Source organism: Ascaphus truei, chromosome 21 (genome assembly GCF_040206685.1).
Source record: "Ascaphus truei isolate aAscTru1 chromosome 21, aAscTru1.hap1, whole genome shotgun sequence".
NCBI classification, from domain to species: domain Eukaryota; kingdom Metazoa; phylum Chordata; class Amphibia; order Anura; family Ascaphidae; genus Ascaphus; species Ascaphus truei.
The window spans coordinates 6,925,191-6,941,608 of NC_134503.1; the positions used below are offsets into that span (position 1 = coordinate 6,925,191).

At 43.7% G+C, this 16,418-nt stretch overlaps 2 protein-coding genes across 8 annotated transcripts in view; both read right to left on the bottom strand.

Moving 5' to 3' along the window:
* RALGDS (ral guanine nucleotide dissociation stimulator) overlaps positions 1–1,607 on the bottom strand; it is a 99,822-nt gene extending 98,215 nt beyond the window's left edge. Inside the window, exon 1 of one of the 2 annotated variants that reach the window (XM_075578775.1) lies at positions 345–1,607. In XM_075578775.1, the coding sequence (XP_075434890.1) occupies positions 345–365 (21 nt within the window). In that variant the 5' untranslated portion in view covers positions 366–1,607. The remainder of the gene's footprint in view (positions 1–344) is intronic. The other variant, XM_075578777.1, reaches the window with a different exon arrangement.
* A 6,684-nt stretch (positions 1,608–8,291) lies between these two features.
* Positions 8,292–16,418, bottom strand: part of CCDC180 (coiled-coil domain containing 180) — a 77,127-nt gene continuing 69,000 nt past the window's right edge. For 5 of the 6 annotated variants that reach the window (XM_075578767.1, XM_075578764.1, XM_075578766.1 and 2 more), the window contains 6 exons: positions 16,186–16,346; positions 15,115–15,252; positions 13,429–13,540; positions 11,920–12,025; positions 9,208–9,352; positions 8,292–8,583 (listed from right to left, as the gene is read on the bottom strand). In XM_075578767.1, coding sequence (XP_075434882.1) covers positions 8,452–8,583; positions 9,208–9,352; positions 11,920–12,025; positions 13,429–13,540; positions 15,115–15,252; positions 16,186–16,346 — 794 coding nt within the window. In that variant the 3' untranslated portion in view covers positions 8,292–8,451. Of the gene's footprint in view, positions 8,584–9,207; positions 9,353–10,442; positions 10,520–11,919; positions 12,026–13,428; positions 13,541–15,114; positions 15,253–16,185; positions 16,347–16,418 lie in introns of those variants that run through there. The other variant, XM_075578768.1, reaches the window with a different exon arrangement.

Here is a 16,418-nt window from a genome sequence, read left to right on the forward strand (position 1 = left end):
AAGGAAAGTAGACTTGGTGATAAGGCAATGTAAAGCTCCTTATTAGATTGTTAGCTCTTTGGAGCAGGAACTTCTGTACTAATAATACCAGTTTGTATTAATGTAATATGCTGGTATTTAACATTTCTATGTTGGCCTTCTAACCAATTGTACTGTGTCATGGAATATGATGGCACCTTATTAATAAATAATAATACAATAATATGAATGAACAATATGAATGCCCAATATGAGTTTTTATTTCATTAAAAAATGGTTGTAATAACATTTCTGTAAAATGTTAAATACATCAATGTTTAAAAAAAAAAAAAAAAAAGCTTAATTTGTAGAGAAATATGCCTTACCTGGGTATCAAACATCATCATTATAACTTGTCCCTCATAGCCTCTTTGTGCTCATTGGAAATCCTTTTCTTCAGGGTACCAAGGCTGATGTGGCTGAGGTTCTGAGATTACTCTGAGCCCACCCCTGCCTCAGACTAGACAGTCTTTCTATGTTAACCATGCAGGGCTTACAGTCTTGCAGTTCAATGTACAGTCGTATCACTGCCTTGTCACCGAGTCACACAATCCTCCATGGTCTGTCTGGGAGATTCTCATCCTAACACCAGCTGATAGCCATCCACTGCTTCCTGACAAAAGGTAGAGTCAAGCAAGAGACAGCAGGTGTGAGAAGCCGGTTCCAGTCACTACCAGCAAGGCTCTTTAAATGCATGTCAACAACCAGTGCTGAAGAATGAATAGGAAACATGCAACATCAGGAGAAAGAAAGAAGATGGAAGAACCTTGTGCCTGGAAATAAAACTGAACAGCAAACTGGAACAGAGCCAGGCATCCTTAAAACCTGCACCCAGATGTTCTACAAACCAGCACAAGCATTGAAACGATGTCCTTCTTCAAATGGTTATTGCTTGTCTGCAAATCAACACTTACAAAGATCCAGATTTAATAAATAGCATAGTGATTCCGTAGCTTCATATGCCAGTTTCTGTGACATCCATTGTGTTTTCCCCCCATTGATTCTGCAATGTAGATTTCACTTTAAATGCAGCTGTGGAGAAGAAAGGTTATTGGTGATCCGAGCCTGCTGTCCTTGTCTCACCTTAAAGAATATGGAAGGGATGAGGGGAGAGGGTGGTCAGGCTAAAATAAACAAGCCCTCTCCAATTAAAAAAAAAAACTGACCTACGTGAGTTTAGGGGACACAATGTCACCCATCTTACAGTTCATCTTTCCGCATTCAGTCCTGTATATAAAAGGAAAGCCGGCAAGGATGAAGGTGGTTTCTCAATCAAAGGACGTTCTTGGTGAGGCTGCATTCCCAGCTTTTGACAGTAACAGGAAAGGAATCCAGGTCAGATGCAGACACATTGCTTTGTAACTACAAAGGCCATGCAAGCAGGGAGAGAGAGAGAGGAAGAGAGGAAGAGAAAGAAAGAGGAGGAGGAAGAGAGAGAGAGAGAGATACGGAAAGGGAGGTGGGAGGAGGGAAAGAGGAAGAGAGAGAAGCTTTAATGAAAGGATAACATCTGCAGAATCCAATGGCTGAGATAGCAGGAGATTTTCTGCTTGGGATGGTAAGTAAACCTTCCACTGCACTCACAGAACAACACACACAACCATAGAGCAAACCCTGCTGTGGAATGCTTGCCCTGTGCTTATCCCATTCTGCACACAAGGAAGGAAAATGTTTTTTTTATGGCTTAAGCACACATTGCAAGTGCGAGGCTGGAGTGACAGTTTGAAAAGGGCAGGCACAGGGGAGTGTCCTCTTAATTGCCCGTATTAAATGTCCCTCTTCCCCTTCCATAAACCACTCAGCCTTTTTTATACAACTCCTCCCCCCACATACACAACCCAATGCTCCAAGCCCCAAATGCCCAAGCTGTGGTTGTCTTGTAAGAGAGGTTATTACTGTTGGGGGGGGAGGGGGGAGGGAAATACACACTCCCAGTCACATTCATTCTATGATGATCCATAGCCCTGTATTTCTCTCCAGTCTATATTTATAGGCACTGAAGGAACAAACCTTATACCAGCTCAAGAGCAGAGAAGAAGAAGCAGTCTTAATCTGCACTACACTAATCATATAGGAAGCTGCCCACCCTGTACCTTCTGCCCCCTGCCAGAGGTAGAGGGCACGCTGCTGCTCCAGTCTGAATTCTATTTACATCATACATACCTAAACAGGTGTCCCAAGCACAGTTATTTAGCTACATGCATGTTATTGGATGCTAATATGTTTATATGTTATCTGGACTACCGTTGTCTTTTAATACTCCGAGTACTGCCCTGTGAATAAATAAACGATAATAAAATAATGAGCTCATCAGAGCACAAGGAGAATAGAGTTACAGTACAGGCACCAATTCCCACGGGGGGTAAGGAGGAGTCTGGCAGATGCTCTTATTCCATTAACTCTGGATCCCAGGTCAGGCTGAGTAATGTATGGAAGGAAACGTTAGAAAGGACCATTAAAGATTAGTGCTGAATCACTTCACAACTGCATTTGCCCTTGTAGTAGCAGTGGCTAAGGATGCAGCATACTGTGTGAAGTGAGGATATAATGGTGTTTTTATATTTGGGAGAGTAACGTCTGGAAGTGGGGATAAAGAATACCATAGTTGGTACTGTATGTCTCATTCACAAGCTCAGATACCAACAGCAAGAAAGAGAGTCCCTTGTTTCACAGTAAAACTACATTACAGATTACGCTTGTCTAGTGTGAGAACATCCACTCCAACCTTTCAGAGTGACATATGTAACGTGTTTAGCTTTTTTGATTGTAAGATGCACTCAGGAGTTGGGATATCATATGGTAAAATAACAATGCAATGCCCAAAAGGCTCTTGATAAAATATTAGGTTGTGAGCATTCTCAGTTTGATTTTTAATTCCAAAGTCTGGTTAAAGCAGCAGTTTTCCATCCGCTTTCTTTGCCAGGATGGTAACCAGGGGATCCCCACATCTGAACCCTGTTAATTTGAATATGAGGACCCCCCCCCTGGTAAAAAGTAGCACTGTACCTCCTGGTATTTAAATCCCTCGCGTCATGCGGGCTAATATGAAGCTTAAACGGATCATGTTGTGGCCTTTTATTGGGTGGATTTTAACCGCAATTGGTAAAACCCATACTAGTAAAAAAAAATTTTTTTTGAAAAAAAGAGTGAGTAAAGAAAACATGAGTACAGTAAGAGAAAGTTCTGCTTTAAGGTTCCCTGGCTCAGCACGGGGAAGGTGTTTCCCAGCAGATTGCAGGCTTCCTCCTTTGCTTAAATGTTAGATGATAATAAAACATGTACTATAGCAGGGGTGGCCAACTTCAGTCCTCGAGGGCCACTGACAGGCCAGGTATTAGGGATGTCCCTGCTTAAGCACAGGTGGCTCAATCAGAGGCTCAGTCTTCGTCCGAGTCTCTGATTGAGCCACCTGTGCTGAAGCTGGGATATCCTGAAAACTTGACCCATTGATGGCTGGAGTTGGACACCCAAGTACTATAGCATTATAGTGACTTCTGCTTCTTATGGTTAATTCATTTCATGGGGGCTGACCATGACCTACCGTAGGTGCATCACAAATTTGCCATATGCAGAAAGGAAAAGACAAAACGTATCACTGACACAAACACATAAAAAGCTGGCGCATCGGCACAAATGTATAGGAAGCACACATTGATACACTTATAAGAAGAAGTTAAGGCAGGGCCATGATAATACCATAAAAATAGTCCGTATTTTAATAACCTGGTACACACAGGGTTAACGTATGTTTTTAAAAGACCTATTTTTCTTCTATGCAAAGTCCAACTTACCTAGGTATTTATTGGTCAGTAAAATAAACCATGCATTTGGGATATGAATTTAGAATTCAACAGAGAATTTTCATCTTCCAATTTCCCTGACCTCTTGGGGCAATCTGATTTATTAGGCCGTGCCTATAGTGCCGTCGATGGCGACGGCGACACAACGGGTGACGTCACCCGTCGCCACCGGCGAAAGTTATATTTCGCCGGGCGTCGTCGTCGTCGCGAGTTTCTGGCCATTTGATTGGTTCAAGGGCTGTCACATGACGCGACAGCCCTTGAAAAATCAAATTTTGCCGGCTACCAGTTTTCGCGACGGCAACGTTGCTCCGTTGCATTGTCGCCGTCACGCTTACTATAAGTGCACGCGGGTGTGCATTTGTTTTCGGGCAACGTCGCGTCGTCGGCACTATAAGCGCGGCCTTAGATTTTCAGTTTTCGTCCTGTTTATTTTATGAAACTGCCTGCATTTATTATATCGAATGTTCATTTAAATGTTTATTTTTCTGTAACTAAACACTGTATTACTTTTCTATATTAAATCTAACATGTAATAAGTACTGCCTTTGGGCCCTAATTGAACTTTTGCACGCTTTGAAGTAACTGCATTTACAGATACATTTTGCTACAATAGGTTTTCGTGTGTTAATTGCGTATTCTTTAATAGTAAACAGAGACCAAAGCTCTGCAGGCCAGACCTTAAACTATTTTTGATGGTGCCAGCAAATTAAGGTATATTAGGATGTATTGAGGGGAGATATTACTAATTTTAGGGACCCTGCGGGGAGATTGAGTCATCTGGATAACTGTGAGTATTAAACCCTTGTCATATACACAAGTCACATGCTCACAGGTGTGCCGTTCATGATAGGTACATAAGCTCATCATTAAAGGATGCAATCCATATGTACTAATAAGAAGCACATCTCAACCAAAAACGGACACACCTGAAACTAAAAGCCATACAAATGCATCAGAAACTAATGCACAGGCACCAAAAATGTGCCATATTCACCAAAAAGGTACAATTGTGCATTTATCTTCTGAGAAACCACATATAAATCTCAGGGCTGGCCAATTCCAGTCCTCAAGGGCCATTGACAGGTCAGTTTTAACGATATCCCTGCTTCAGCACAGGTGGCTCACTCGAAGAAGTGAGAGAAAGAGAAAATGAGATGAGATGATGGTCAGAGAGAGGAAATGGGAAATGGAGAAATTAGAGAGAAAAAAAGTTTTTTTTTGTGAAAATACGGTCCAGGTAGTGATTGTCCTCATGGGTGCTGGCCGGCGTCCATTGATGAAGGCCAAAAGAAGAGGTTAGAGAGACAAAGCGGGAGGCCCAAGGGAGAGAGGGGTCATCAGTATGGCTGTTAAAGTCCCCAAGGAGAAGAACAGGGGAGTCTGAGGAGAGAGAGAAAGAGAGCCAGGAAAGTGGCAGCAAAAATGTATGTGATCATCTTCCAGCTCCTAATTATCTGAAGGTTCTGAGCACCAACCAGTAGGAGACAGACAGTGGAAATCTGTGTTTTTAAAATTCAGCCTTCTGAGACAGCCAAAGAAAATCTACTGGAACCCCAACCCCATATTAACTGTTAAAGTAATTGTAATCCATGGTAAACCAAATATTATAAATATCATTATCACATTAACTATCCATGTTTACCGGCACTGCTTTGTTAACGAATGATCTGTTACAATCTATCCACATATAGGAATCAGAGGAGAATGGGGCAGACAGGTTTCAGGAGTATGTATATATGGGGGTGGGGGAGGGGTGGGTTCCCCAAACCCTGAAAAGGGATATCAGAGCTCGATGGACGTTAACTGCTATTAACTTGAGTGGAAGTTAACGGTGCTCTAACCTCGATATTCCTTATCGGAGCTTCGTGAATGCCCCTTATAGTGCCTTTAGGGCTCGCGGAGTATCCATGGAAACTGGTAAAATTGGTAGCAGGAAGTTGCCCCTATTTGAAGAGTTTTTATGTGTACAATGCCAGTTCCAGAAAGGCTCTGAAGGGAAAACGCATGAATATTACATAACCTAAGCACGTTATTACATGCTGCTAAATATAGCCTGCACATGGCTGTTTGAGATACTTGTGCTGCTGCTATATATAAAATGTTGTGATCGGTTATTAAAGGGGAAGGTGCAGACCTGTAGAGGCTGAAGGCTACTGTTCATACAATGCAAGTACAGACAGTTACAGGCAAGGGATACCTGTTCATAAAATGCAAGTACAGACAGTTACAGGCAAGGGATACCTGTTCACACAATGCAAGTACAGACAGTTACAGGCAAGGGATACCTGTTCATACAATGCAAGTACAGACAGTTACAGGCAAGGGATACCTGTTCATATAATGCAAGTACAGACAGTTACAGGCAAGGGATACCTGTTCATATAATGCAAGTACAGACAGTTACAGGCAAGGGATACCTGTTCATACAATGCAAGTACAGACAGTTACAGGCAAGGGATACCTGTTCACACAATGCAAGTACAGACAGTTACAGGCAAGGGATACCTGTTCATACAATGCAAGTACAGACAGTTACAGGCAAGGGATACCTGTTCACACAATGCAAGTACAGACAGTTACAGGCAAGGGATACCTGTTCATACAATGCAAGTACAGACAGTTACAGGCAAGGGATACCTGTTCACACAATGCAAGTACAGACAGTTACAGACAAGGGATACCTGTTCATACAATGCAAGTACAGACAGTTACAGGCAAGGGATACCTGTTCATACAATGCAAGTACAGACAGTTACAGGCAAGGGATACCTGTTCAGACATTACAGGTGCATAGTTATAGGTGAGGGATACCTGCTAAGACATTATGGATACAGAACGTCACAGGTGAGGGATACCTGCTCAGACATTACTGATTCAGACAGTTACAGGTGAGGGATAACCGCTCAGACATTACTGATTCAGACAGTTACAGGTGAGGGATACCTGCCCAGACATTACTGATTCAGACAGTTACAGGTGAGGGATAACCGCTCAGACATTACAGGTACAGAATTACAGGTGAGGGATACCCGCTAAGACATTATGAATACAGAACGTTGCAGGTGAGGGATACCCACTAAGACATTACAGGTGCAGAATTACAGGTGAGGGATACCTGCTCAAGGAATTACAGGTACAGACAATTACAAGTGAGGGATACCTGCTCAGATATTACAGGTCCGGAGAGTTACAGGTGAGGGATATCTCCTCGGATACTACAGTTACAGGTAAGATGTTCCTGTTTAGCTGCTTGTAACCACAGCACATTTTCAACCTCAGTTTTGCAAATCTGCATTGCTTAGTGCTGCAGATCTAAAATGACCTTTAATTGATCCCAAATGTCCTCACGTGTGTACTATAAGCCTATCTACTACTGCCATTCTGGGTGTGCTTAAGGTGTGAATAACTGAATTTAGCATCCCGTCACCAGGAGTCTTCTAGCAATAGATGTGGATGGCCCTGCCGTCTACCTGAGATTCCTGGCATTGCTGATTCAGAAGCGTAACAAAATGATGAGCAGCCATCACTACTCCGCCACGAGCCCTCCGGAGCCGTTCCCATGGAGACTGGTAGCTTAGCTGTGGCTCTGTGTGCCCCTTCATTCTAGCTATTGTGAGATCCCTGTAGAGTCTTCAAGAAAGAGGAATGGGGGTGGGGAATTAAGAAAAATAAATAAAAAACACGCGTTTTGTAATCCCTTATTGCCAAAAGAATCTGCAACACAGTGACAATAGCAAGTGACAATATTCACAATTGTTTATATTGTAAGCTCTACTGATTAAAGACCCCCTGTTTTCCACCATAACATTATATAAAGATCTGCTATTACTTTGTATGTGTTCCACCCACCCTACAAAAATTAAAAAATATATACCACTTCATGGTGATCTTGTTACTACCGTTGTACAACGATCCACAGTATCACATGCCGAGCTATTTAAACACTCTGCATGATGGTAAAGGTTACAGTATATATATGTACTAGCATTTGACTGGGTATGGGAGCCGGTGGAGTGGAAGATCTGATGACTCTTGGCATGTTACAGAAGGTTCAGGTATCTTTCACCATATGGGGGATATTATTATTTATTACTGTACATTATGTGACCTTGACAAAGGTCAGTGTGTTTGACCGAAAAGTTGATCTGTGTGGATTAAAATGTCTTTTTTTTGTATGAAGACCTCTGGAGCGCCAGTTCCTTCTTGATTTAGGAGGATGTAAAGTGCTGGGTTCTCTTGAAATAGTAACGATAAAACAAATAACCACCACAGGTCTCAAGAATTTATAATTATAATAATTAATAATTTTATAGCACTGACAAATCCCTACCCTGAAGAGCTTACAATATAATTTTATTGACATTGGCATATGAAATGGCTTTATCCGACATTCATATGACTCAGCTACTTCCCACCATCTACTTTTCCTAGATTGTAAGGATTTCAGAAGATAAAAATACTACAAGATGCTGACAAGATACGAGGTATTTATTCCGTATATAAAATAATTGGATGCATGCACTTAATGATTTGAGTTGACTTTGACATTGAGAGGCATTTTTCCTCTTGTGCGTCAGCTTGTTATTCTGAAAGTGTCAGTAGGCGGTGGGGGAAATTGTCCTGTCGTGCTTTATGAGTACAACCGCTTTATCTTCTGCACCGACTGCGTCCACCAGTCCTTCCAGCGCTGAGCCCCGAAATGCTGTTGCCTGCTCTCCTCATAGATCTTATCCAGCTCCACCTCCGTGTCCTGTAAGAACTTCTGTTTGACAAGGGAAACAATTAAGAGGGTATCAGAAAGTTTTTCAGTTCTTTGTCTTAATAATTTCCCCAACACATGGGCCACCGCTGCATGCACCTCTGGCAGGGAAGTGGTCAACCCCTTTCCTTTGGGGCCATAGCATGCACTGAAGCTAATCTGGGTGCAGTCGTCCATATGTAAGCATCGTGCAGCATAAGATAATATGGAGGTAAAGATGAATTAAGTGTTAACTGGAGAAAACTTAAAAACCTGGCCTGTTGGTTGCTCTCCAGGATTCAACTTGAGGAGCTTTGCCCTAGAACAGGGGTTCTGAAACCGTGGTAGACTTCAAACAGTGTAATGGTGCTGTCCAAAACACGTAACAAAAACCAAAATAACGCCAGGCAGCTCTACCTGTAGTCTGTGGCAAATCTATCACCGTTGGCATACCACACACATATTTATGAAATAGCTAAGTATGGTGGTCTCCCACACGATTAAACTGACGTGGTCCTCAAAAAAAAACAAACACTGGAGAACTTCTGCCCTATGACAGCACAGCATAAAGTGATCATGTTGCCCCACAGCTTCTCTCAGACGTCCGGGGGGGGGGGGGGGGGGCAATAGCTCAATATGGACACCAACCGAGTAAGCAGCATCCCGAGCTTCCACCGTGGAGATGTGGCTGAGGGTAGTCTTGGCCGTGGTGACGGAGGCAGTTTCTGGGCAGCCTGTGGTGTCCTCAAGCTTGGTGTGTGAAGCCTTCACGTGACGAATGCCTGGCCAGACCCTGAGTGACAAACACAGGGAAGAACGTGACTTTATAGCAGCTGGAGGGGCCGCAACGTGTCGCTTCTTTTTGTTGAGCCAAAGAACTGGTTTTGCCCATTTTGATTAGTTGCACAACAGTGACACTAAGTGGCCACTATCTGAAGTGCACGGCTTAAAGCAGTGTTTTTCAACCTTTTTCAAGGAACCCCAGAATTCGATTGTGAAATTCTGGGGAAACCCAACCCTCACCCCGTCTCTCGTGTCTCTACCCCCTCACCCCTCCTCGCCCCTAACACTCCCTATCTCACCCTCACTCTCCCTTCTCTTCTATACACACACACACACACACACTCACTCACACCGACACACATTCTCTCCCACTAACACACATTCTCTCCCACTCTCTTCTATACACACACACACTCTCCCCTCTCACTTACACTTACTCTCTCACATACACTTACACTCTCCATACTCACATACTCTCTCACTTACACACACATACACACGATCCTTTCTCTCCCTCCTGCCAGTCGGAAGGTGACGCGACTGAGCTCGGGAGCCACCATGTCACTGCTACGTGGGGTGCTGCCGAGCCTGGGACAGCTGGGAGAGCTGTCCGAGCTCTCCCTTCCTGGCGGAACCCCTGAGGGGTGCTCGCGGAACCCCTGAGGGGTGCTCGCGGAACCCCTGAGGGGTGCTCGCGGAACCCCGGTTGAAAATCACTGGTTTAAAAGGATGGTTTATCATGGGCATTATACCTTTGAAATGCATTAGTTAACCCCTTTACTGCCAGAGAGGCTTGCAATGCTGGCAGCAAAGAGGTTAAATAATGTGATAACCCCCAGAGTCGCCTCTGTTACAACAAACATGGCTTCTTGACATGCAAAGCATACATGTGGTGCACTTGACAAACCTCCGGAGTCCATGCATGCAAATATTTACAACAAAATACATTAGAGAGGTGAAGAGAATGTTTATAGGTAGTATAGCACCTGCAGGAAAGGCTTTACCCTGGTGAGACTGCAGGCTTATAATCCTTCAGCCAAAGGATTTTACTAAATGACCCTTACTTACGAGAAGACAGATAATATTTAACGAAATCATACATCAGATAGGATGCAGCATTGAGGCTTTTTTGTCCTTTGTTGTATACATGAGGTCACTATCCCAGGAGCACAGTATGCTGGGGATAATGGTTGAAAGGCAGAGTTGCAGACCTGTCTAAGACATGTGAATGTGCTCACAAGCGATATTCTTTATTGGCTATATGCTAACGGTGGAGGTTTTTGTTGTTGACTTTTTCACCCACCATAACTTAAAATGTGATATTGTAAACCTACCCAGCCTAGAAATATTTCAAAGCAAGTATAAACCAACCTCACACTGATGATACCCATCAAGGTTGAAACATGTCTCATGGGTTATTTTTTATTTTTTATTTAACCACATTAATTCTTTGAGTTATTAACATTTGTGTGACAAGCAAGTCAGAGCTTTTGCATTTCTTACTGTCAAACTCTAGATGGCGTCACTTTCAAAGCAAAACTGATGTGGCCAGAGTCAAAGCTCAAAGACCTGAAACATTGCATGCATATTAAAGCTGCAGTTCATGCAATATCCTGCATGTGTGTTTTTTTTTTTTAAATAAATCAGTTCTGTAGTAAGAAAAAATACTTTTAGCATTTTCTGTTTTAAAAAAAAAAAACAACTTTGAAAGACCAATTTTCTTGTATTCTATTTTAACAAGCATGCTTGTTCCTGTAGCAACTATTTACATTCCCCATATTTAAAGATGTCGCCAAACTTTGACGATCAATAGACGGAGAACGAATTGACCGGCAGCTATGCAGTTCTTTAGGTAAGTAGAGATTGCCCACATGAAACTATTGAAGTTAAAAAAAAAAAAACGGGATCCTGAACTGCAGCTTTAAGGGGACCCTGCTGGTTTCTCGGTGTGAGGCTGCAGACAGAGAGAAATATATGGAAGGCGGGAAAGGATGAGAGGGGGGAGCGTGAGAGGTGGGGGTGTAAGCGAGGGAGGGACAGAGGTGGCGGTGTAAGAGAGGAAGGTCACAGATGTAATGTGAGTGTCACTGAGGGGGAAGGTCACTCAGGGAGTGTGTCAGTGAAGAGGGTTGATGTCACTATAATTTGGGGTGGGAGTCTCAGTGACTGAGAGTTGGGGGTGCAGCCTCACTCACTGCAATGTGGAATTATTGATCAGGTTAAAGAGGGCGCCGTTATCGATTTAATTCAGTTTCAAGTCTGCAATAGAAAACATGACCCCAGAGTCCTGCGACCCATGTGAAGGTTTTGGGTGAACATCCATGTAGTTTAAGACAATAACAATAAAGATGTGCTGTCACACTTACATGTCATTGCTTTGCATAGAGCTTGAATGGTGAGGAAAGGGAATTATGGTAACAGGGTAATTGTTCCCTTTCTCCACTTAGGCCCATATTACTAAACAGTGCTAAGTCTTAAAGCACCTTACGTCTTTTTCAGGAGAGGGCCTAGCACGGTTTAGTAACTCTGGGCTGTAGTTTGGACTCTCACCCCCCCCCCCCCGTGTAGAGTGATTACCTGCTGCCCCGCTTAATCAGTGGCTGATACTCTGTGTTTTCCAGGAACAGGCTGGCCTGCTTCCGTCGGATCAAGGTGGATAATTTCTCCTTTGGAAATTCAGTCTCTGCAGTGGTGACAAAGGGAGTTTCAACACTTAAAAGTTTAACGGGTTTAAAAAGGGGGTATTAGGTTGCAAAAGTAGAGCTTGCCCCTCCTTTACCTCGTACCCCCTGTTAGAATGTTATTATATTATATTGTTTGGTAGCAAAGGAAGATATGCGCTACAAGCATCAAGTGACTTCTCGCCATGGCAGCAGGACATACATATTGGATTACCGGCCACAACATTTGCATAAAGGAACACTGTCTCTAGCTCAGACACTTTCAGTAATACTGAAGTAAAAAAGAAGAGACGCCCGCCCAGGTCACTTACTGCACCAGCGGTATGAGGCTTGAGAAAGGTCTCCTGCGCTGGAACGCAGCGTTACCGCTGACAAGTAGCGCTGGAATGCTACTCTTTTTTGACACCAATATTACTTGTATCCACCTCTGAGCTCAGCACCCGCAAGTATTCCGATTTGACATAAATGGAGTGCTTGCATACTATTTTGTGAGCATCACACACGTTCAGTGGCAGACCCGTGGTACCAGCAGGGAAGGCTGATGCCAATTTAAAGCAGAAGTCCACATATAAGTGCAAACTGATCCATTCCCACGCTGCTCTAGGACAGTGATCATGATGCAGAGTATAATACTCTAAATATCTGTATACACTTCTTGACCCCTAAAGTTCCTTCTTTTAGATGAATTCTAGTGTCCAGAAGAACCTTGCAAGCCATGCTGCCTTGTTGCCTATTCCTACTTCCATCTAACACACTATAATAAATGTAATAATACATCCCTCCCCCAGCAAAGAGATTAAAGGAAAGTCTGACAATGTACTCCTGTACGTGTAATGGCTGGCCCTTACTTTCTCGCCACACGGAGATGTCCATCCATGACAGCTTTCCTTTAAATTGTTGCTAGATCATGAACTGGCTTATTTTTTCCATGTAGCCAGACCCCAAATTAATTGGGAACGATTCTATCAGTTTAGGCATTTACCAACCATCCAAACTTCAAAATGTGTTCTGAATACACATGGTGGTCAACAGCCATGCTACTTCACATGGCAGTCAACCCTTTTAGACTATTTGTATGGGCAGGGGTGCACAACATTTACCCGTCTGTGCCCCCCATGCCTGCTCTCCCCCCTGCTTGCCCTCCCCCTTACTTTGTCTGTGGCGCCAAATGACACCACTGGGTCAGGTGACGACATGTTGCCATGGACGCGTCACCCGAAACCGTCTGAGGTAAGGTAACTTGCAGAGGCCTCACGCGGTTCCCCGGCATTTCATTTAAATGCTTTGGGGAAGAGATCGGGGCCTCTGTAAACACCTCCCCCCCCCCGAAAATCTCACACCTCCCCCCTTCCCAGTTTGCGTACCCCTGAGTTAGGGTGTGCGCTGCGGTTCCTCTGCCACTTACTGGCTGATAAGACTTCATCCACATTGAGCGCTTCATCCAGCTCCAGCAGCAGCGTCTCGGCGAGGGAGGCCAGCGATGTAATAAAGTCCGTGGTGCACTTGGAAACGCATCTCTATGGAAGTCATGCATGTTAGTCAGAGCTACTTAAATGGCAGACTCGGGTTACATGCAGACATTGGGCTCTATGTATCAAAGGCAAACGTTTGGCGCACAGTCGTCATTTTGTCGTAACTTGCGCTGAAATATACCTGTGCCAGGTGTACGTATTTATTTATAAAATGCTTAACCAGGAAGTAATACATTGCAAGTTACCTCTCGCTTTCTAGTATGTCCTGGGCACAGGGTTATGACAATACATGGTTACATTAAATGAACAGGGTTATACATTCAGACATCCCATGGACAGTTAGAGATATGATTATGGGCGTGTGTGACAGTTACAGTTACCAGATTAAAAAGGTGTTAGAAGAGGTAGGATAGGCCTGCAGTGTATTATGTTAGAGGCCCTGCCACAAGGAGCTCACAATCTATAAAGAATGTATTCATTAATCTTAGTTGTGCCATATTAGGGTAAGTCTGCTTCTCCCTGTGATGAGATGAGGGATTTATGGAGCAACTGGGGGGAGTTAGGGGTGAGTTACATTTGCACTTTGACGCAGTGTATTATAAAATGTGCGGCTTGCGTTACTTGGCGGTTTTCTCCGTCACCCTAAATCTGGCACACGACTTGTTTTTTAGCGCGGAATACTAGCGCGGAATACTAGCGCAGCACGCACCAAATTATACAACAGTATAAATACACTTTATAAATGTTGAGTTTCAGACAGAAAAAAAAAATGCAGATTTTTGGACGCAACTGCTCCAGCGCACATGTACCACTTAACTCAATGGGCTCTGTGTGGTAACTGTTTGTGGACGCCAAAAAAAAGCTCTGTAAGAAGCTTCCTCCTCTTCCTCACTCTGTAGGTCAAAACTGGACTGGAGGAAGGGAGGGGGGGGGGGGGGGCAGCCATGTAGCCCTATAAACTGACCGTACAGATTTTAAAGTGGAAGTTTCTGAAAACGGAGTTGCCCTGATATAAGTGGATGCACAAAAAGGAACTCTAAATAGGGGAAAGAAACTGATGCTCAAAGTTTTATGGTAGGTAAGGGATACCTGCAGGCTAGCTGGGTATCTGCTCCGCCTGCACTGATTAACATAGCAGTCAGGACCCTGAGTGACCGCAATGTTATGAGTCTCTGTGCTGGGTAAGGAAACCTCCACTCAAGGCAACCAACGTATTAGGATAGAGGTAGCTCTAACTCGCTGTAAAACCATGCCGACGGGCGCTAATCAGGCAGTACCACTAATTACGTAAACAAACTAACAATATTAAAGCCACAAGGTGGCAGTGTTGTTTCTCTTTTCTTATCTGCATATCAGATTGACAATGAGGTGTCTGATTATAGCCATTGTACAGAGCTATCTTTAGTACAGTTATATTCAGGCATTGTTCTGTGCTCGTTGGGAAAATAACTGACGCGCTAGGAGCTGAGGAAAGAAGAAGTAAAAGAAGTATTTGTGTACTCTGAATGTGTGGATTGCTGCTTCTTTAACCCCTTGAGATCCAGCAATGCATTATTGTGCAGTGTATTGCCGTCGTCCTGTACAAAAGGGGTCACGGCACGGATCCCATTGCCTCTTACCCGCAAATGTTCGGTATTAAGGTCGATTCCTTCAACTTCTTCCCTCTGTCTCTTTTCTTCCTGCTGGCACAGGTCGTCCATGGCCTGGCTGCTGTCCGGGTGTCCCAGGTTGGGTCTCAGCACACTTTTAATCTTCTCCTTAATTAGGAAAAGGGCTTAAGCATTTCACGGCTTTATGGAAACAGGTTGACAGTACCAGGCTTTTTGTGTACATGTGTCTGTGGGGGCATTCAAACCCTACTGGAGTTTGGTGACCATCAGCAAATACACTGACTGCAGAAGTACCATCTATTCTTTCACTTGTTGGTAAGTGGCATTGTGAAAGGAGACCAGGACAGCTGAAATCTGACGCCTGTGCTTAATAGTGGTTATTAATTAAGAGTCAGCTTTAAGGAAAAAAAACCTAAATACCCAGACAAAGACAAAATAATTTCCGTCTTCTTAAAACTTCCAAGAGCGGTGCATATCTCATCCCACGTGCCAACACTTATTTACAGACGAAAAATAGACAGCACACTACCCAGGTAGCAGAGTAACACGCACAATTGGAGATTTGTATCGTATTTTTCGGAGCACATTATTCAGCACCCATTTGCAGTGATAAGTAAGTTAGTTGCCTTAATTTGAAAGGAACCAGTCAAGCATCAAAGAAAGCGACTTTTCAGGCCCACAATCGGCCTGATAAAATGGGCTAGAGAACCCATACAATTGTTGCTAATAAGAACTGTGGGTCTAATATTGCTACAAGTTCTATGGGAAAACGTGGTGTTTGTCAATTTAAACATCAGTCAGTCAATGCGGAGTGTGTTTTGGTTAAAGGCTGTTAATATGCTGCAGTGCTCCAACATACAGAATACAGAAAAGAATGTAAAGAACCTTTTTTCTACTATATTGGACTTCAAAATCTAATCAAAACCCATGTGTTTTCAGAGCTGCAGGTATCAAGTATGGATGTTACTGGTGGTGAGAACTGTGCAGGCAAAAGCTGTTTGGAATGCAGAAAAAAGTCGTGTTCACAGCAGAAAAGCGACAGGACTGTCAGAGAAGTGTTAGAATACAAGAGGGCAAAACCTTGGTGTGGTCCCAGTTGTGGAGGTCTTTAATAAAGCTCTGTCTGATTTGGGCAGTGGCGCTGTGCAGATACTCCAGATGTTGCTGGCGATGGCTCTCTATGACCAGAGGCGGCACCTGACTCAGAAGCTTCTCGAACGTCTCCAGCTGCTCCCGGAACTCTGAAAATAAGAAGGATCAGCGAGAGCCGAGGCTCAAAGCGAAAATCTGTTCCGGTCATGGAAACGGCAATT